The following is a 21,109-nucleotide window of genomic DNA, read 5'->3' as shown; positions in this document are numbered from 1 at the left end:
TCAGGGACAAACTATGTAAAGTTTAACATTAGCTTATTTTTAAGTTTAATATATAGTGTTTGATATAAAATGTGCTATTTCAAATGATTCAATGAATAACGATTGACCTCCATGACGCTCGGGCCACGGTACTCTAGAGTCTAGCTTCACTGAAAATCGTCATGTCACGGTCAAAGTAACTATGTTATTCTTTTTGGGTACTCATTGTACCCTCTACGCAGGGAGCTTCCTGTTATTGTGCCCTAATAGCCGCGAAATTTAACATAGTTGGAGTCAGTATAAATGAACTTGCGCAATACAAATTCCATTTACTATAGATTTTAAGTTCAAAGGAGTCGCTTTAAATGTTTTAACTATAAAGAAGTAATGAAATGGTGCGTTGGTGCAAGAAACGTTTAACATTATTTATTTGTGTTATCTTGGTGACATCAAGGGTGAGCTCATCGGTACTCAAAGATGCCTTAGAAGAACATTCGAAAGACCTATCACATAATGAAGGTGCTGAAATAGTAAAATTAGAAAAACAAAAGGGAGAAAAAGATCATCACATTGAAAGTAACGTAAATGACAATCACTCCAATCAACATTCGAAAACCACCGATGATCTAAAATATTTGAAGAAAGATCATGATACGAAATCAGAATCAGAAAGTGATGAATATGGTGGATCAAACGTCAAACAAGATCAAGCCGAAGATAGTCACGCGAATGGATATAAACGAGGACACAAAAAGGGCCACCATAAACAAGGTTTTCAAAATTCCTACCATAAAGATGAATCTTCTAACAAAAGCACTTATTTTGATGATTTCAATGATGAAGGTGATCAATCCGCTTATAATAAGAAGTTAAACAGTTACGACAATCGTGACGGCAGGAATTACAAAGGCTCTCACAATAACGGTCACGAATATCTCCGGGATCATTACAGAGGCGGAGGTCACAGCCGACATGCCGATGTAGGCGACAAAAGAATAGGTCACCAAGATTATGGAAAAAATCACTATTTACAAGACTTGGAAAACTACAATAAACATCACAAGGGTCGTAATTATTATGACAGAGGTAATGTTCACGATCGTCGCGAGTACAAAGAGCCTCACGTGTATCACGCTCCACCAACACACCACGATCCTGGTTGGGACTGGAATCAATGGCAAGACAAAAGAGACTGGGCAGAGCCCGGTTGGGATGAGCGTCGCGATTGGGACAGGAATTCTGATTGGGGGCGAGATTATGGCGGTCCCGGTTACTATGACGATCACGGTATACGACATGATGGTGGTTACGGCCACGGTCCTAACCATGGCTACGGTTATCGTTATGGAGAGTCCCGTTCTTCTCCAGTTGCTGAGATTCCCGCAGATGTCCCTGCTAATGCACCCGTAGTTGCTCATAGAAAGCAAACGATAACAATTTACGAAGATCCAAGGTATAGTGGAAAAGAAAGTGGCCAGGTAAGAACGGAAGAGGGAGATTATATTCAACTTGATATAAAGCCAAGTACACGACGATACGCAAGTTACGATGACACGTACTACAACTTGCCTGTAAGAGACGGAGCACAAGCTAGTACAATAAATAGATTAGTTTATAACTATAAAAGAACATAGATATTAATTACATCTAACTAACTAAGAATAATATTTATTTATGATTAAAATTAAGCAATTATAGCATGCGACCTCACCTCATGTGATTATATGATATTGAATAAAATAATAATTTGATATTAATTATAATATGGTATGTAGTTACTTAGTGTTTTCGTTAACTTACCTACCTCAAAATTGGATACTTACTCTCTGTAGAGTCTGCAGTCTCTCTGTAGAGTCTTTGAATAAAACTCATATTTTTTTGTATTTTTGTTATCTCCTAATAAAATAGGGGATGATTTAATTAAACACGCAATATAATTTTATAAATCATAATAATATATTATAATCACTTAATATAGCTAAGTATCCAATATTGGTTATTAATTTGCAACAGAAGCATATCCATAATACACTCGCAATCCGATACGTTGGTATACAACGTATCGGATTGCGAGTACATTGCAAACTAATATGCTGATATCCAAAATTCAGAGAAGCATATGCAGATCAAATACAGGTACTTTGATGTGAAGGATCCTGGGGCAGTTACATGTCGGACGGATACCCAATCGGCTGACATATTTCAATATAGCATCTGACACAGTTGAGTGGCTCGGCCATTGGAGCGTGACTGACGTACAAAATCGGGGTCGATATGAAGCTTCCAATATGGACCAAGCCTAATATACTGTATTAGGTCGAGTTCATGTCGAAATTCTTATGACCAATTACAGCTTTGTATACTGTAGGTATGTAGAAGATTTGTTTGTTGAAAGGTCTTTTTGTCTTCTAACAAACTTCTTTATTATTTTTGTCGAATTTCTACTTCGAAGGGAATTTCAATTATGCCAAATGTAACTAGAACTAATTTTGAGTATAAGGAAATTGACATGTTTCTCATTTGTGGCAATATTTTTTGCTATGAAACGTAAACCCATCAATTGTCAGCGGAGTGAAAAATAAATATTAAAATCTTTGATGGCTTGTTATGCAGTCACTTCTCACTTTGTCTTTGACAATAACACCATTCAAGTTTACAGATTAATTCCCTTTATTACTCTTTCGGCTTTAATTAAGGGAAGTCGTTATTGAGGCACTACCCACTCGTAGATATTTTTCAGTGCTTTTATTTGTAATTTAAATTTTCCAACCCTTCCCTGTGGTTCTGCTTTAGGGGAATAAACTAATTTAAACGTTAAGCTCCCGTTAAAGTCCTTATAAAATATATGTCCAATTCCGGTGGATGTGCAAGTTATTATATTTTATTATATTCATGTCATTGGGTATTTTAATGTTTTTTTTTGCTACGACCGATGTTATCTTTATATTTTTAAATTGATAACATCATGTAACGTTTTCTATCTGCTTGGTAAGGAAAGATGAAAAGTAGGTTTCACCTCTATCCCGCTCATAGATTTATACAGCGAATATTTTTTATGACTTGGCATTAAACCCATCAATATGAGGAATGTAGTTTCAACCGTAGATATTAAAGCTAGGTACATTGTTAGAGATACAGTTTTACCCAACTAACTGAGTACATATATATTAAAATTCCAACTAAAGCAAAAATAAGCCAATCTGCAATTTTAATATATTCAACCTCTGTTGTATGTTACTTTGTAATAAATTAATAGTAGTACTACTTGAAAATTTCACCAATCCTTTGTAATTTCCATTCAGTTTTGGGAAGCGAGGACAAAATTTTAATTTACAATTTTTCGTGTACCCCAAAGTGAATATGCAATTTTATCTGCAACTAGGAAAGCATAAATAGAAATTTAAGGTCCTCAAATAAATTACAAGACTTTATTTTGTCGTTTTACGACGGTATAATTCATGTAGCAATATTTATTGTATCTACAAAAACTAATAATAACCTTAATAAACAGGGAAACAAGTTGTAAAATACATAATTACCTCGAAGCACACTAATCGAATCACCCATTCTCTTTTTATTAGACTTGATAACGACTTGTCTTACACTAAAGCAATTTCAAAACGACACCCGAATAACACGCCAATAATCGTTAGTACCGATTGGAAAACAAAACTGTGATTATGGGATATTATCTCGGTGCTTTTGTCCTTGTTTCGTTTAAGTTTATTCCTATTTTCATCTCTTTCGTCTGAAAAGGGGAAGTACGATAGAGTGACATTACTTTAACGAACTTTCGATGGGTCTCGTCGGTTGGGAATGCTTGTAATAAGATGATTAGTCAATATATATTTAATACGTATCTATAATACACTATTATAATAACTTTTTTCTTTTTGGTTACTTTATGATAAAAATTGAATCACAAAGCCTCTCGAAAATGAAAAGAAAGATAAAATAGGTAACATTTTTCTTGAATAGAAAGAAATGGAAGGAAAAGGAAGTCACAAACCTTTTAGTTTTTATGGATATTTGACATTTTCTAAGGCCAAAGAGAATGTACATATGTGTATCTGTACATATTATCGTGTTACTTATTTTTACGTATACGTACGTGTTACGTATTTTAACTACAGTTACCTACGACTTGTAGTAAAATAAGAACTTTTCTTCAAAACAGCAATTAGCTACAAGAATGCCTATTGAACTTAAGAAAGTACCTGCTTACACCATACAAACAAAAGAAGAATTAGAATTAAATGCCAATTCCAAGGAAAGTAATTTTATTAATAATTGCGTCAACTCCCTCTCAGCCGCAGTATCGTGGAATCCCGGCAGAACAATGAAGTCGCAACTCGCTTATCTCCGACTTTGTTTATTGTCTGAACTTGCCTCAACGGCCGTTTTGTTACAGATTTCCCGACAACTCAGTTTAGATGAACAAGTTGGTCTTCTTTTATGGAAATACTTATACCGTACGATACGATATCGTTTATTTCGATAAACGATGTCGTATCTATGACGATTTATGGGTTAAGTTTTCCATTCAATAAATACTTGCGTAGTATGCAGTTGGTTGTTGAATATTTTTCCAAATTAAAACCAATATCGTAATATTACATGCTGTTTTTGCCATATGTAATAAATAAAGAAGCATCAAGTTGACTACAATTATTTTTATTTTTATTTTATGTCAGTATAAAATAATGTAGGTACGGATACATCGCGAGTGCGTCGTAGCATTTAAAGCGTTCCTGAAAGGGGTATTCGTTCATTCGTGACGAATCTTCTGCCTGTAGCTAACTAATTGCTATGAAATAAACCGCTCCCATGAGATTCATCACCCCGCATTTGTTTGAATCGAAGTCGCTCGTGTAAAGCGCTTTCAAAATTAAATTGATGCAATTCCAACCTTTCGTAGAAATGAGCCGTTGAAAAATTCATTCATTTTATATTGTGAAGGGTTAAAATTCCTTCGCTATTATAAAGAAAATGCCACATTTACAGGCTCTTTAACATTTATAAGAGTTCTTTTTGTCCGCCTTCGCTTTTATTAATAAGAATCCTTTTGTCAAACATTATTTAAATAAGAGGGTAAGAAAATAAATTGGTTCTTTGGATTCGGCACCTTTTTATAAAATATTAATTAGAAATTGTGATCATAGACAACATTTACAATTTGAGATAAGAAATTAGCATGCTTCGTCAGCTAATGATATGCAGTATACAGCAAAATACACTTCTTTTTTGTTTATTTTCTTTATAGAGGAAACTGTAAGTCATCAATCATCATCATCATTTCATTAAACCTTCTCTCCTATATTTTTCCCTTACAGATTTATCCATAAGCAGCTGTTGGATGGTAGTCGTTCAACAGCTACTAGTATACTTAAATACGTGGTGTTCTAACAATAATTATTCAATCGGACTAATACAAATTATCCAGAGGTAATAAAGTAACATCGGGCCGCGCCCGTCCATAAGTTATCGGAGTTTGTAGTACAAGTGTTTGCCAATGGCGCCGCGCAATATGTTCCACAAACAGCCTTCAGGTAAGTTATGGCGGCCCTTGTGTGTAGTTTTGCTTATTAACGAGACCAACATGGCGGACGCTTGATAAGATTTCGGTTTGTCTTGCCAGGCATTCGTGCCTTGAGGCGGTCTTCAAGCATTTGAGTTGAGGCCACTCTATCGAACTATGGGGAATATGCTCTATTTCGTATAACATGTAAAATTATTATTAAGTGGAAGATATAGGTACATTTTAGAGGGATTTATGATATGGTTTAATGATTTTAATAATATTATACCTTTATATAAGAGAAACGTAATAGGTAGGTATTTAAAAAGTACCTACGTTTTTACACACACACACACACGTGTACATTTTTACAAAACACAGCAACAGTATTTGTATAGAATTACCAAGACACATTGTTAAGATATATCTTTATCTTTACAACAACAATATAATATTGTTGGTAGAGTATCCTCTCATGTGTTACTCGTAGACCACGTAACGCTCGCATAGCTACAAGGTGGCTACGAATCGCCCGACTGCTTTGGATAACTGATGTATGTACAGGAATTATAAACAATTCCACACCTACGAAACTCTGAAATGTGTGTAATTTCCTTGTTAATTTCTCGTAGAAGTAGGTAAGTAGGTACGTCACATTTGGCGAGACCACAAGTTAGTAGGTATATTAAAATATGAATTAGTAAATATGATATTTAGAATCCTAGAGCATACATAGAAAGTCCTTTTATTTTTAATTTTAACACAAGCACTATGTTAAATAATTTTATTTAAAGTGAATCATATGCATAGGCAGTTATTACAAATTGGGCGAATTATATAAATTATTAATTTATAAGATTGCAAAATTATATTCTTTAACTAAATTTGTTATTTTACTGATTTCTACCCAAACGCTTAAGTATGTAAATCTTCTTAGAGAAGTTTAAGACGCAGCGTCGAGTTATCTGAAGAAAGTTAGATATTTGTTAATGCCAGGGGCTTTAAACAATATATGTATGAGCTTAAGCCTACGGCTAAATTGCCTTAAAGTTTTGTATCACATTATGGGAGCGATATAGCAGCAATGCAATATAATCAGTTTATATAGGTAGATAATGGTTCATAGGTAGATAATGGTTCGTTTAGTTAACATGATTTTGAACATTTACAATATGATTGAAAAAAATCTATTGATAGTTAAAATGTGTTTTTTATTTCAATTTATAAGCATGAAATAATTTATGGTACAACAGCAAATATTATCTGTAAATTTACATAATAAAATAAACAAATAAGTAAAAATAAATTATCACAATGATATCATGTTACTTTATATTAAAATCTCTACATAAAATACTAGTGAAGCTGAAAATTATTTACTGAAAACAAGCACGCCGACGATTTATTTAATTACATCATAACGCCATGATCTAAAATTAAATTTTAAGACCTTTGGCGCGAGAAGATATCACGTTGAGCACGGAACGAATGCGCCCATTTCTCATTTAAACCAAAACTTAATAACCCTACTGGAAACGCAATAATTAGGAGCGTTCAGTGCGAGATTCGGGAGGGAAATAAATGAGGACCATTAGGAGACGCGTTAAGATATTTCATTCTGTTTGAACAAGACGTTAGCGGGAGCAACCGCGTTGTTCTTCCGCGAATTGTTCCCACGCACTTCACCAAAGAATAATACATGGTTGAGGTTAAAAGTTTTCTCTGAGAGGCATATACACATATTGACTATTGTATGCAGAAAATATCCTGCTAGAGTTCCTATACTTATTATAAAAAGATAGAGTTAGTTATCTTGTCACATGTGTCATCTATAACTTATTTCTTGCAAAAATAAAATGAATACTTAGATTAATTAATTATCATAATTCTTAATTGATTTAAGTATATAATTTTAATATAATATTATCTCTCTCACTTATATCAACAATATTGTACAGTTCAGTACAAAATAAACTATTGGTAGAGGTGTATTATCTACAGTGGAACTTCTTTGCTCTACACACCTGACAAATTACCATCACTCAGAGGCAATCCGCACGTTTGTTTTTGTTGAATTGTGGATGTTTTTGTGGGGCAAGACTAATGTGCAATGTAATCATTCTCACAACACTGTTACTTACAGTCCCTTATTTATAGCAACGTTACATCTTTACACTGTTCATATTTTTTTAAATCTGCAGAGCTTTTAAATGTTTTCTTTATTACATTAAGGTTAAGAGGATATAGTTAGTAGTTTTTAACTGTTTCTATCTTAATTTTACAATATCTTGAATTGAAATGTGTAGTGAAAAGCAGCCAATTGGAATATTCCCAGTTTTACATTTAAACAATGAAATTTCTCTAAAAGAATGAAATGCCCAATCGTGTTGACAAGGGCACGCGATTGCGGCGGCGCCTACCCGCGCAGAAGCGACCTGTTTGCCTCGCAAATACCAACCCAACTATTGACAAAGCCTATTCGCTTTTATTCATATGAGGGATGTGCTGATTTAATCGATTATTTTGTGAAGAATATTTCCTTTGCTTTTATTAGAGGGGGTAATGAGGCTTTCAAAGCCAGCAGTATGATGTGTGGTTTTTATCTGTTATAAGTTAATGTGAAAGATTAGCAATTATAACATTTAGCATAATAATTAATAAGTAATAATTTGGCTAATGGTGACAATTCATTGATATCATGAGATTCTTAGGATACATTCATGCAGGATATATTAATTTGTTTTTGCGCGATAAAGCAAAAAAATTTTCATAAGCACTTTCACATCACCTCAGGGTTTATAACAATACATATTAGTGAATTAGTTACACTTACGAGTAAGTGTAACTAATTCATTAGTTCACGATTATTTCTCATTTAATCTAACAGAAAAGTCAATCAAAACAAGCAGAAGTTGTGTTGTACTGGTATTTAATTATTTATGTTATATTTAATTATCGATATTAATATAATATTTTTTATCGACCTCATTCCGTCACGTCTCTACAAAATCGTGCGTCGCGAGTCATACAGATCGCGATGCGTAGAGCGTATCGAACGTGAGATTTTTTCACAAAAGGCTGCGGTGTCAAACGATACACATAAATAAAGGGCTATTTATTTCGATACATATCCGTGATGTCGATTCGATAACAAATTTGAACACAATTTTTGACAATGCGAATTTACTAAAGGCTCTACTAGAATTAATTTTATTTTAAAAATATTTAGATACTGCATTAAATTGTAATAATTACTAACTTAATACTTCCATCTACGAATCTTACAAAGGCATTTCAGCCTATCTGTAATTATAGTACCTATATTTTAAAATGTCTCTCATAAGTTTATGTTGCTTATATTTATTACACTTTCGAAATAACTAGGTACCTACCCAATATATTTAAACGTATGAAAACAATACATCCGACTTTTTCCACACCAATACCATAACAGGAAGTCACGTTTTATTCACATATCAAAAGAAATGTGTATTCGCGGATTTCTATAGTTGTTCGGAAAGCGCGAGGATGCCTACCAAACTAAATTATTCAAAATAGACGATACGTGTTTATGATGTTAAGATGCTTCTTGGCAGGAAGAAAGTTAAACTGTGAATCTGAACTGTATTCACAAACTATGGAATTACTATTTTATATTGTTATTTTTTTATTTAATAATTATAGCACCATTCGAATAAAATATTAAATTTTGTTATAAATTGACAATATACATTACGAGAATGTTTCAGTTAGGTACTGAAAAAGTTCTATATATTGAAAAGGATTGAATAGAACATGTTTAAAACATTAACCCGCTTATTCAAACAAACCGCAAATAATATTTTACAACTACAATAATAAGCAAGTACACGGGCGACAAAAGCGCGGTATAAGCGGCATCCGACAAAGGGGTTGTAACATTTTATTGGCCGCAATCCGAGTGAGTAAACCTCGAGATAGCACTCCTGCCAACAATTAAAGGGAAAAGATAAAGCCGCGAAATTTTCCTTGATTTTCACCCGTTTTGCTTGTCGCGTAGCGAATGTAGGTAATGTTATTTTAAGAATAATCAAATAGTTTTTTAAGCGTAGCTAGCTTAAAATATGTTTTTTTTATAAACAAATATAATCTGTAGGATTTCTTCGAAAAGATTTTCTTCAGCAACATGGTGATGTTATTGTCCAAAATGTACTTCTTAATTATTTTAAATAGGTATATGTTTACTTTCAGCTTATATAGTTTTATACAAATAAGTTGTCATTGAACTAACTTTATGTTAACGTTAACTAAAACTTTGTTTATGTTAACACTTTCATTTGTTTAGAATTAGCCTATAGATTATAGGTACCCCGTGTCAACACGACAGAGTTGTAAATTATACTCAAACAGAAAAAGTATTAAAACCCCTTTCATACGATATTGAACCGCTAGTGTTGCAATTATAGCAATTGCCATAATTACAGCCTACAGCCGTCTGGCAATTATTCGAACTGACCGGAAATTATAGTTCTGATTGCCACAGGTGACTTGTGGGTTTAAAAAATCCCAATTGAGCCGTTAGCCAGTTATTAAGAGGCTAATTTTGTAACGTTGTTGTTTCAGGCTGAACAGTAAAGTTTTGAAATAAGTTGCTAATAAACACAGACTGAACCATTAATTTTTTTTTTATTGTGGCGCAATTTTTGTAGTTATTACGTTATATGAAATAAAGTTTCTAATTTTACTTTTAAATTCTCACATTTTCTCTATTTGCATTAATTTATACACTTAATAGAAATCTTAGTCACATAATATTATGTATTAAATCCATATCATTATACGATATTAATTGAATGGTTATCGAAAAACAATTATACGGGTAAGATAATCGTTAACAAAGAGCGCATTAAATCAATTACCTTCAATAAATTCGGATAAAAGAGGCAATTTGTATGAGCGAGGGCTAATAACGCTAATTTTAAGTGAGCTTTGTCCGTGTAATAAAATTTTATCAAACCCAGGCTGGGTAGCGATTTACCCTTTGATTGTGTTATTAAATGAATTATTACAATTAAAAATGATTGCTTCCATTATGAGAACTGATATCTCTGTCTAGTCATATATCTAGTCTCACACAGAGGTAATTTGTTTATTTTACGAACCCAGTTTCTGTAGGAGATATGTTTGCAGCCGAGGGCTTTTCAAAATTGTTCTGTTATAATATAACAATCATACAGATGTAATCTACATAATTATAGCTACGACTTCACAAATTTCACAAAACAAAAATGGAGAAAAGCATCATATTGAATGAGAAATAAATCTGGTTTAACAATTAGACTAAATTCTCAAAAATAATGTTTCCAAACTCTATCCGTTCGTCCGTGAAATGTGTTATAATTAACGAGAGATTTCGAGCGGGAAATCTTTTAAGTCCATGTTTTCCTACAGGTTTTCCTAATGAATGATTTTCACGCTGACGATTCCCGGGCACCCCTGTGAAGTGACACGAATTTCCAATAGAATACACTTCGTTTACAAGAGAATGGGTTGACTGACACTTATACAAAGGAATAATCATTAAAGATTTACTTAAATGTTGTACGAGTTAAAATCATCAGTTAAATAAATTTTAAATAGTCTACCAGTAAATATATAGCATACTTATATATTTACTAGTGGTCCGCCCTGGCTTCGCCCGTGGTACATATTTCGCAATAAAAGGTAGCCTATGTCCTTTCTCGGGTATCAAAATATCTTCATACCAAATTTCATGCAAATTGGTTCAGTAGTTTAGGCGTGATTGAGTAACAGACAGACAGACAGAGTTACTTTCGCATTTATAATATTAGTATGGATTTAATAAGTAAATAATTATTTCACAAAACATATTTTTATCTTTTTACGTGATTATTAATTAACATTATGTTTCTAGTAAATGGTTCACCCAGTGACTTTGACATTTTCGACGGTATTAATGAAAAAAATATAAAGCTTCCCTTTCCCACAAAGCGTTTACCGTGAAAAAGATAAATATTCGAGACTGAGGTAATTAATAGCGCGCTTTTATGGAGCTGTTGTTTGATTTCAAAGGCTTTTATTGTATCACAATGCGTTTCGTATATCCGATTGACTAGGAATTGCTTGGGTAATAGGTACATCGAATTCGAACTCGTTATTTTTATGAACCCTAGTTTTATTGAGAGTTTAAATGGCACAAAGTGTTTGTTAATTTGGAAGCCAATAAAAATAATTTGCTTTATATGCTCTATGACAAGATTATCATGAAACAATATTTGAAATAACTAATACGTTCCTTTTAATATAAGGTATACCTAAAGGTACTAAGGGAATACGGATGATGATTTTTCGCGGCGGATCCCCGAGGATGAATCTGGTAATTATGATTGAGCACAAAATGGATAAAAATAAGGTGCGGTATTGTTTCAGACATAATTAGGGTTTGTGGCCCCGGCGGGGAGCCGCGAACTGCAAGTCACACGACTTAACGCGAAATCTGTGTTTTCTCATCTGTTTTTATTACGCATTTCCTCATATTTCAAGCAATGCATAAATGGAATTATATTTCTTATAGGTGTGTAAAACAATGCAGCAATAAATTAATTGTTATGTATCTTGATTTGACACACTCTGCAACATGAAGTTTAATGCTCTGATTTTTTATTTGTTCGAAATATTTTTAATAATCATAATACGGTTTCGGTTAACAAGTACTTATTGTATTAAAAACAACTGGTCTACTACAGTTAATTATTAATGTTGGATTACCAAAAACGATTAAGATTACGACATTAAAAATCCAGTTAATGTTATTCTTACTTGAAACGTCTCTATTAAACATGCCAAAATTAATTAACATCCCAAGTTTCGTCGCACCACGTTCTATAATAACATGCAAGGAGCGTCGATTATGAATATTAATATCGTGGTGACACTCCAGGTTAGCGGTTTGACGCTAATTCGCACAGACTACCGTCGCTTCATGGTTTACTTTACTAATATCGAGTTATGCTTAGCACATTTTTATTTAACACAATTAATTATTTGTTAAAATATCATATGAGAGGTGCGAAGAAAATACCCTCCCTGTGTCTTTTAAATCGATAAGATGTGCTGTAGTACTGTATAGTAAAACGTTGGATTCTTTCTTAGGACTGAATTTGGAACTTCAAAATTGTTGATTAAATTACAACTTTCTTGCAGTGTTTTTGTACGAAGGAGTTAACGTCTTACCCACGTTGTGAACTTGGCTTAATGCTGCTAATTCGAGCTGAGTTAAATCCTCTCGCTTCGATCCTCATTGCTTCGTAGATAAAGCCATAATTAAGGGCCTTCTCGATCGATTAACTTAAGCCAAGTTTAAATAGACGTTAACTCCAACAGAAAGGTTTACTCCGCCGTGAAATGGCATTAGGTTTTCTCGCGTTTTATGCGACTACAGACGAGAGACGAGTCGCTAAGAAAGGGGGATTTTATGGGAGATTGACTTAATTAGTACAACCGTAAATTAGGAGACGCATTTTTGAATGATACGACTTGAATGGATTCGGGTAACGTTTTCTTCACGGGATTTGAAGTTTAAATGGGTCAAATTGTTTAACGAGATGAGATTTATTGCCTGTCTGTGGAAAAATGGCAGGATATTTTATTTATTTTGTGTAACTGCAAAAATGTATAAGAAACAATGATTATCTAGTGATACAGCTTTGTTTTACAAGTCTAACAATTTATCGTGCATCTATTGCAGTGGATTGCGTTTCGTGTCTAACATCAGTTAGAATGACTATAATTAAATCAAGCATACTTCCTAACTCGAACCTAAATATTTTAAGTGAGCCTACGACAGGCCGTTTCCTGATCCAGTAGTTACCATTTTATTTATACGCTTACGGGTTGGTGAGTTGCTTAGTTGCTTGGCTTTGTCGATATTGAAACAAAAATCTTTTAGATAATATGTCTTCGCAAACATAACAGAAACACTTCAAAGCATAGTGAATCGAAAGAAGCACTTTATGTACATGTTCTATTTTTTTTTATTTTCTGGTTATGTTTAAAACCACAAACATATTATTAAATCGCCCATAAACTAAAATAGTCACACATTATCATGCTTTATGAGTATTTATTCACCTTAGTAATGCGGTGCTATCATGTGACCAATCCATTGTTTATCGATGTATATAATATCGATATCCACTCCACTATCCCATCACTAAAGCACCTCTTGCGTGACGTTTACCCAACCATCCCGTCAACATTATGAATTGCCTTTCGCGTAAATGCTGAACGAAATGTCAGTTTGACCTTATGCTAAGTGGCGGAATACCCCTGAATTATTTGACGAGCTTATGTTTGATCTTTACGAGGTGCCCTTTGCTATGATACCTGTCAATTTGACATGGAAATGTTGGTGCATATTTCATAGCTACCTATTACAATAGGTCAATGTGAATAATTACATAGAATTATTCGATAGTGAGTTAGTCAAATGATGAGTTTGTCACGTACGTACAGTTACGCGTTTAGTTATTTGTTAGTCTAAAAGGAAATAATATATGAATCATTATAATAATGCGTATTGCATAGAATTCTGGTATTTTATTTAGTTCTCAATTCGATTCCGAATTCTGAAAGGTTTTTACAGCTTAAAAGGATTATTGGGTACGAGACCATTTAAATTTTTTTAACTATTTTTGTAAAAAAATTCCTTCGAGCCGGATTTGAACCAGCGACCTATGGATAGCCATTATAACCAACTACAGTCCACCGCTCTACCAACTGAGCTATCGAAGGTATATCGTTATTGGCGAAAAAAGCATTTAATACAATTATAAAATTTAATGAGAGGTGAAAGGTGTTCACTTATCACTTTAATGTTGCACATGTGGAGATAATCGAGTTATTGCATTAAAGGTTGCATCATTTAATTAGTATCATTTATGATTTAATAAAATGCGTTATATTTTATTCGAACGCATGGACGTTTAGTCACACCCCGGACACGTTCCATACAAAATTATCGTTTTGACAGTCATACTGTAGAGACTGCAAATGTGTGTGTTAACGCTTTATGGCTGGCACATTTTTGACAATTGTTTAAACAATTTACGGATAATTAAATTTGTATTCATGTATAACATTATCAGTTATCACCCATCTATTCTTCTTTCAAAACTGAGAAATAGGTATAGTTCACGAAGCTTCAAATACCTGCCTGAATTTGCATGTCAATCCTTTATTTGTAGGAAAACAAAAGAAAGTAAATCAACAATGGCATTATTATACTCCTCTTATCAATAAAATTCAACTATTGTTGAATTTGCAGAATATTCAAAAGTAGCATGAAGTATAAGACCATTAAAAGTAAGACATTTTTTTTTATTTATTTAATGTATGTAATAATAATACTCAATGTAAATGTGAGCAAAAATTTCCTTCGAGCCGGATTTGAACCAGCGACCTATGGATGGCAGCTTCAATTCCTCTACAGTCCACCGCTCTACCAACTGAGCTATCGAAGGTATATACATTACTTCAAATTATACGTATACATTCGTATTTGTATCAGTGTAAAAGTGAAAGGTGCCCTCCTTTTAGCACGTTCTGAATGAAGATAGATTACGAAAGTGATTAAAATTCCAATGTTATGTAATGATTTCCTTATCAGTTGTTTTGTTTATAAATAATGGAAAACATTTGTTGTCGAAATGATAGTTTAATACTTGTTTCATGCAAAGTAACGCTCGAGTAACCCACAGCAAAGAAGTATTTTTCTCCAAAAATATAATGGCTGTCAAATAATAAAAAGCATGCAAGCAAATTTTAACTTTTAACAGCAAAAGATAAGTTTTTTTTGTTTTAGTTTATGTTGTTGTCTCAAACTATTTTGGGGGTAGATGTAAAAAAATCCTTCGAGCCGGATTTGAACCAGCGACCTATGGATAACAGTTATTATACATCTACAGTCCACCGCTCTACCAACTGAGCTATCGAAGGCTTGCTTGTTACTTTAAATTTTGCGTATAAGTATATTATAAAGTGTGCAAGTGAAAGGTGCCCTCCTTTTTATCACTCAGAAGGTCACTTATGTTGAGTAGAGATTAAAATTCGTATATTTGTAACTTTTTTATACAATGAATACCAATTGTTTATTAAATCATTATTGCTCTTAATCTGAGAATTGTTTAAGAAAGCAAAATAATCTCTAAATTATCGATTTGTACTTTCGAGTTGCGTTTTATGGTGATTGAGCATTGGTCACTAAATTTTCAGCGGGTTGTTCTTGTTGAACTCTACTCTTCTTTTGTTCTAAATAACGTAAAAACATTGCAAAATTTATGTGGGTAGATGTAAAAAATTTCCTTCGAGCCGGATTTGAACCAGCGACCTATGGATGCCAGTTAATATGCATCTACAGTCCACCGCTCTACCAACTGAGCTATCGAAGGCACATATATTGCCATAAAAAAAACGTTTGTTTAAAGTGTTTCAAAGTGAAAGGTGCTTACTGATTACGAGTATAACACATCTCGAGGATTTGAAGCCAATTTTTAAACCAATTCACGTACATCTAAGTAACCTAAGTATTTGTTCTTGTATATTTTGTATGTTCTCTTTAGTATGGTATATGGACCGATGTATTTATTACGATTTTCTGTTGTAAAATCTTAATTTTAGATTCGCCATTTAATAAAATAGAAATAACAAATTTGAAGGACAGTCAAAGCATAGAAATATTTTAAGTCTAATCAACAAAATGATGTAGACTTATTGGGAGATATTTCGGTAGGTGTTTTCGATATTTTTTGTGGGTAGATGTAAAAAATTTCCTTCGAGCCGGATTTGAACCAGCGACCTATGGATAACAGTTATTTTACATCTACAGTCCACCGCTCTACCAACTGAGCTATCGAAGGCTTGTATAATGTTACAAATTCAATGTATTGTTTCTCGTAATTCGAGTGAAAGGTGACCGTCATTATCTGTGCTAGTTAAGTCATTTGTGTGTTGTAATAAAAAAAATGTCCGTTAGCTATATTATCATAATATGAGTATTAAAAGATTGTATTAAAACAGTACAGGGGCCGCATTATGACCTCTTATTTCCAGACAGTTTACGCCCGGAATTGAACTGACTGGCATATTATCGTCGCATTCATCAGCCATGGTAAACTGTCTGGTAATAAAAGGTAAGGCTTAATACGGCCCCTGCGATCAAAAAATATTTTTTCTACAGTAGAAAGAAAGTACGATGTGACATGAACTTGCTTGCTTAAGTGAAAGAAATTTTTAATTCATTCAGTAATTTTTTGATTTGAGTTTAATTTTCACAAACATTAAAAACACACATGCTCTATGTATTGTTATATAATGGAAGAACAGAACATAATATTTTTAATGAGCTAGAGCAAAAAAATCCTTCGAGCCGGATTTGAATCAGCGACCTATGGATGACAGATATACTTACATCTACAGTCCACCGCTCTACCAACTGAGCTATCGAAGGTATACATATTTGTTTAATAAATAATTAGTTTAATTTTTTTATGCGGTGAAAGTCTTAGAAAGGAAAATGCCTTTCGTATTCTGTACATTTACGATGTTTACTGGAATAATAGTATTTTTCAAGAACATACAAGTGGTAAATATCCACTATATAATGCAATAGATATGTACAAAATATAATGATCTTTAACATACACTTCGCAGGTCCTTGTTTCGATAATTGCTCTTATATTTATATAGAGCCAAGTTTATCTAAGTCGATTAGGGCAGCGACACACGTAACTGATATTCTAATAAGTATGTTACGAGTGATATAGAATGTAAAGTTTCCAAAAATCTTAATAAAATAATTTAAAAAATATACAGTAATGAGCGACTATATAAAAACTCTCAAGAATATCTTTTATTTTAATTTATTTGTTTATCTTCTAATTAATTTTAATAAAATTCGGTATAAAAATTTCCTTCGAGCCGGATTTGAACCAGCGACCTATGGATGACAGCTATTAATCCTCTACAGTCCACCGCTCTACCAACTGAGCTATCGAAGGTATACGTAATCGGGTAAAAAACTCGTAGTTTTTTTTTTATTAATATAATTCAAGGTGAAAGGTAATCCAGTTATCATGTAACAGAATATTGATAAGCAATTTGCATGCATCTTGTGTAATAATAATATTATAGATGTAGGTAGATGGGGCAATTTTCTTCATTTATATTTATTTTATAAAACCATATTTGCAGTTTATAATTTGGTAGATAGAGGTATTTGTCTATTAAATAACTTATAACTAGCTAATTATAAAGAAATATTGTTGAAAATTTTGTGGCACGTCTGCAAAGTATTTTATTTTCTTAAAGTTTACCAAGTAGTCATATTATTGTAAATTTTGTGCCTATATTCACTGTAAAGAGTTCAGAGGGTCGTTTTAAAAAATATAACCCATAATTAATAACAAATTAATTTCTTGCAAGTGTCAGACGACGACGGACACAAAATCAGAAACCCATCTAAAGTAGTTGCAAATTAATTCAAACCGAAATTCAACTAGCCGCAGAGAGGTAATCTCCAACAAGATTACGATTGAGCGGATTTTACTGCGTCTTGCACCCCGGTGCATCGTAACCCCGAATATTCTTACATTAACATATTAATTGGAAGCGCTCGTGTGAAATAAGCTGCTTTGGAATTGTCATATGAAATTAGATATGCGTTGTCTATGTCCAATTTCTAAGTGATATTGTGTGAAGATGATGGTTAAGAATTATAATGCACTAAAATAACTGTCATTGATGTAATTTGTCATGTATATGTACGCCTTTCATAATTAATGAAGACGGTATATTATGTATATCCTTATAAATTGGATATTCACGTCATAAATATGAAATCGGACATATAACTTGAATTCATCAGAACAAGGTTTACAAGTACTAATATATCAGCTATTGACCAAACGCGTTTCTGTTTATTCAAGTTTTCGTCAGAGAACTCCATTGTATTACGTAGTATTGTATTGTAAATACTTATTGCGTAGCTAATTACTGGTGTTAGTATATTTTATCATATTAAAACCATTTATTGCTATAATATGTTAGAATAATAATATACTTAAATATTTTTATTTTAATAAAGCTAGTAGGGTAATTCCGGGGTAGATGGCCATAAAGTAGAGATGGCCTATCGAAATATTTCAGGGATTTGTTCAATAGGTGTCACTATTTAGCGATTAGTTCGCTGCGCGTCGTGCGTGAGGGCAAAGGTACGTCGAAAAAATAAGCGAAAAACAAAGAAAAAGTAAGTAAATCCTTTGTTTTTTGATTCGAATAGCTTGAATATTTTTTAGATGTCAACTGTTTTTCACAACGGTGGTGTTAATTTCTTAAAATAATGGTTATATTTGTATTTATTGTAAAGTATACGAACAGTGCTACGTTATTACCTCAAAATTATTGGTTTCATGTCATTACTTGTTTTAGTTTTTGATGTGGCCTTCTCTCCCGAAATATAAGGACAGATGGCCAATTCTAGTCTGTAGATGATGGCCATAGTGATATAATATAAAAATTATGTTTTATACAAATAATTGATTTATTTTTATATATTTGTTTTAGACGCCTAATAAATACAAGTGAAAGACAGTGGCTGTGAGAGGTCGGAAGAATCGGTAAAAGCAGCTATTAATCTGTAATGATAGCTTATCCGTATGCGCGCCCGGGCCCCAGTACCAAATACCTAGAAAAACATTAGATTGAAGAATAAAAACAAAAATGTGTGCCGAGCACACGTGTCAGAAGTGAATCTCCTTTGGCAAGAATCAAAGATCCAAAATCGTCACCTTATTCTATGTCGTGACGGTTATGTCATGACGCAACCTTGAAATTTTACTCTCTATCTAATCTAATATGTCAAGAAAGGACCAATGAGACCTACTTCATTTGGAGAAGAAAACGAGAAGAAATTTGTTGCTTTTATCAAAACAAAGCAAGCTAAAGGCTTTGCTTTATCGATGGATGACGTGATCTCCTTACTGCGTATTTAACATGGATGAATCTGGATTACAGCTAAACAGTCGTGCAGGACACGTACATGTTGAAAAAGCTTCTATAGCGGTCCCCACAGTGACGTCAACTGAAAAGGGGGAGACAATAACCAAAAAGAACGCGGCGAAGAAGAGAAAAGAAGACTTAAAACTACAAAAATAGGACTAAAAGTTATGGCCATCTTACCTCTCATGCCATGGCCATCACGCCCGGACACCTCGGGAGAGATTGCCAACTGTGATTTTTTAAAAACTTAAATAAATAAGGTGATCCTATTAGAAATTGTTACTTTTATGTTTAGAATATCATAGTTGAATCTTTAATGTTTAAGAAAAAATAAATACAATAACAAAAACAAAAGTATTTCATTTCTGATAGAGCTTAGAAAAAACTATGGCCAACTACCCCGGACTTACCCTAAAGGAGAAGAAATTCTTAAATGCCGATTTGTACTCCCACTAGTTCTTTACTTATTCAAATAGCTGCTTCTATCAGGACGTATTGTGCTAAGAGACAAAGTCACTGTATAGGCAAGTTGCGACAGTTTCTGAACAATAATAGCAGTGGGAACGAAACTATTTAGCGAAGTTTGCTCCGTCAACAGAGGGCGCCACCGCGCCGGAATAATTCATTTAGTGGCAGTTAACTTACGAGATCTACGTCTACACTTATGTCTCGGGAGTCACGTCTGGCGACGTCAATTAGATTTCCTTTTTGCATAGAATATAATTATTTTCATAGTGCAGGTTGCTTTAATAACACTACCTAAGTGAAGGCTCATACAGTCATAAAAGGGTTATTGAATATTCAGGGGCCAGATTTTATCATACTTTCTATATAAGCAATTAAATTACATTTTTAATTAATGTTCCCTTAAGAATATATTATAATATAAAATATAATATAATATAATTTTTGTAATATTTTTTGTGATAGAGCGTCAATCATAATCAGCGATACTTTAGAGACTAGGTACATTCTACAACATGAGCGTTTTAAATGTGATAACGTTATTCAAAGTGTAAACCAATTTATTATGAACCAGTTTAGCTGTAACGTTAAGTAACATAATGGTGTTATATCGCGTAGTATGTCACTCGAAGCGCTCACTAAACCTCCCTGACATTCACTTAATTACATAGATTACAAGTTGACATTTTCGTTTGCCACTGCGATTTAAACTTGACTGATATGGATTACGAGTATCCATCGGCTTAGCGTTTATTGAGTTAGATTTTCATGTATCATATTACCTGTGTTGTTCAATTAGTTTTGATATTTGTTATGTATAAGAAATCTAATAGAACAATGATCTAAAATAGAAGTTTGCTTATTTAAGAAGGATAATTTAAGATCTTACCGAGGATCGAACAACTATTTTGGAGCCAGGACTAAGACAAGAAAATATGAAATGACTAGGATATTTTTGTAATTAAAAACATTCATCATACATAATATTATAAAATTGCTAATATCAAAAGAGTATAGAAATCACGTCCTCAATAGTTTAGTGACCAAAAATTATTTGATTAATTTTGCTGAAAATCACACACCTTTTAATAC

At 33.0% G+C, this 21,109-nt stretch overlaps 1 protein-coding gene and 7 non-coding genes across 8 annotated transcripts; 1 reads left to right on the top strand and 7 right to left on the bottom strand.

The window, feature by feature from the left end:
- The first annotated feature begins 330 nt into the window (after positions 1–330).
- Positions 331–1,692, top strand: LOC149902257 (uncharacterized). The gene has a single exon (XM_090109770.1). It carries the CDS (start codon positions 372–374, stop codon positions 1,611–1,613), a length of 1,242 nt encoding a protein of 413 aa, XP_089965896.1. The 5' UTR covers positions 331–371; the 3' UTR covers positions 1,614–1,692.
- A 12,510-nt stretch (positions 1,693–14,202) lies between these two features.
- On the bottom strand, positions 14,203–14,290 carry TRNAY-GUA (transfer RNA tyrosine (anticodon GUA)). The gene is given in 2 exon segments: positions 14,203–14,238; positions 14,254–14,290. It is a non-coding gene; the product is annotated as a tRNA-Tyr (tRNA).
- A 639-nt stretch (positions 14,291–14,929) lies between these two features.
- TRNAY-GUA (transfer RNA tyrosine (anticodon GUA)) lies at positions 14,930–15,018 on the bottom strand. Its single transcript is given in 2 exon segments — positions 14,930–14,965; positions 14,982–15,018. It is a non-coding gene; the product is annotated as a tRNA-Tyr (tRNA).
- Positions 15,019–15,404: 386 nt separating this feature from the next.
- Positions 15,405–15,493, bottom strand: TRNAY-GUA (transfer RNA tyrosine (anticodon GUA)). Its single transcript is given in 2 exon segments — positions 15,405–15,440; positions 15,457–15,493. It is a non-coding gene; the product is annotated as a tRNA-Tyr (tRNA).
- Positions 15,494–15,856: 363 nt separating this feature from the next.
- TRNAY-GUA (transfer RNA tyrosine (anticodon GUA)) lies at positions 15,857–15,945 on the bottom strand. The gene is given in 2 exon segments: positions 15,857–15,892; positions 15,909–15,945. It is a non-coding gene; the product is annotated as a tRNA-Tyr (tRNA).
- A 379-nt stretch (positions 15,946–16,324) lies between these two features.
- TRNAY-GUA (transfer RNA tyrosine (anticodon GUA)) lies at positions 16,325–16,413 on the bottom strand. The gene is given in 2 exon segments: positions 16,325–16,360; positions 16,377–16,413. It is a non-coding gene; the product is annotated as a tRNA-Tyr (tRNA).
- A 500-nt stretch (positions 16,414–16,913) lies between these two features.
- TRNAY-GUA (transfer RNA tyrosine (anticodon GUA)) lies at positions 16,914–17,003 on the bottom strand. Its single transcript is given in 2 exon segments — positions 16,914–16,949; positions 16,967–17,003. It is a non-coding gene; the product is annotated as a tRNA-Tyr (tRNA).
- Positions 17,004–17,464: 461 nt separating this feature from the next.
- On the bottom strand, positions 17,465–17,553 carry TRNAY-GUA (transfer RNA tyrosine (anticodon GUA)). Its single transcript is given in 2 exon segments — positions 17,465–17,500; positions 17,517–17,553. It is a non-coding gene; the product is annotated as a tRNA-Tyr (tRNA).
- Between the last annotated feature and the right edge of the window lie 3,556 nt (positions 17,554–21,109).

This window comes from Colias eurytheme, chromosome 15 (assembly GCF_061535395.1).
Source record: "Colias eurytheme isolate Ceu_HAF_F1 chromosome 15, ilColEury1 Martin Lab GWU primary, whole genome shotgun sequence".
Lineage (NCBI taxonomy): Eukaryota > Metazoa > Arthropoda > Insecta > Lepidoptera > Pieridae > Colias > Colias eurytheme.
Note: the sequence above shows the minus strand (reverse complement) of the source record. Positions and strands in the feature narration are given on the sequence as shown.

What these genes read in the sequence shown, in the direction of transcription:
- LOC149902257 (XM_090109770.1), top strand. Translation starts at nt 372, where the DNA reads ATGGTGCGTTGGTGCAAGAAACGTTTAACATTATTTATTTGTGTTATC.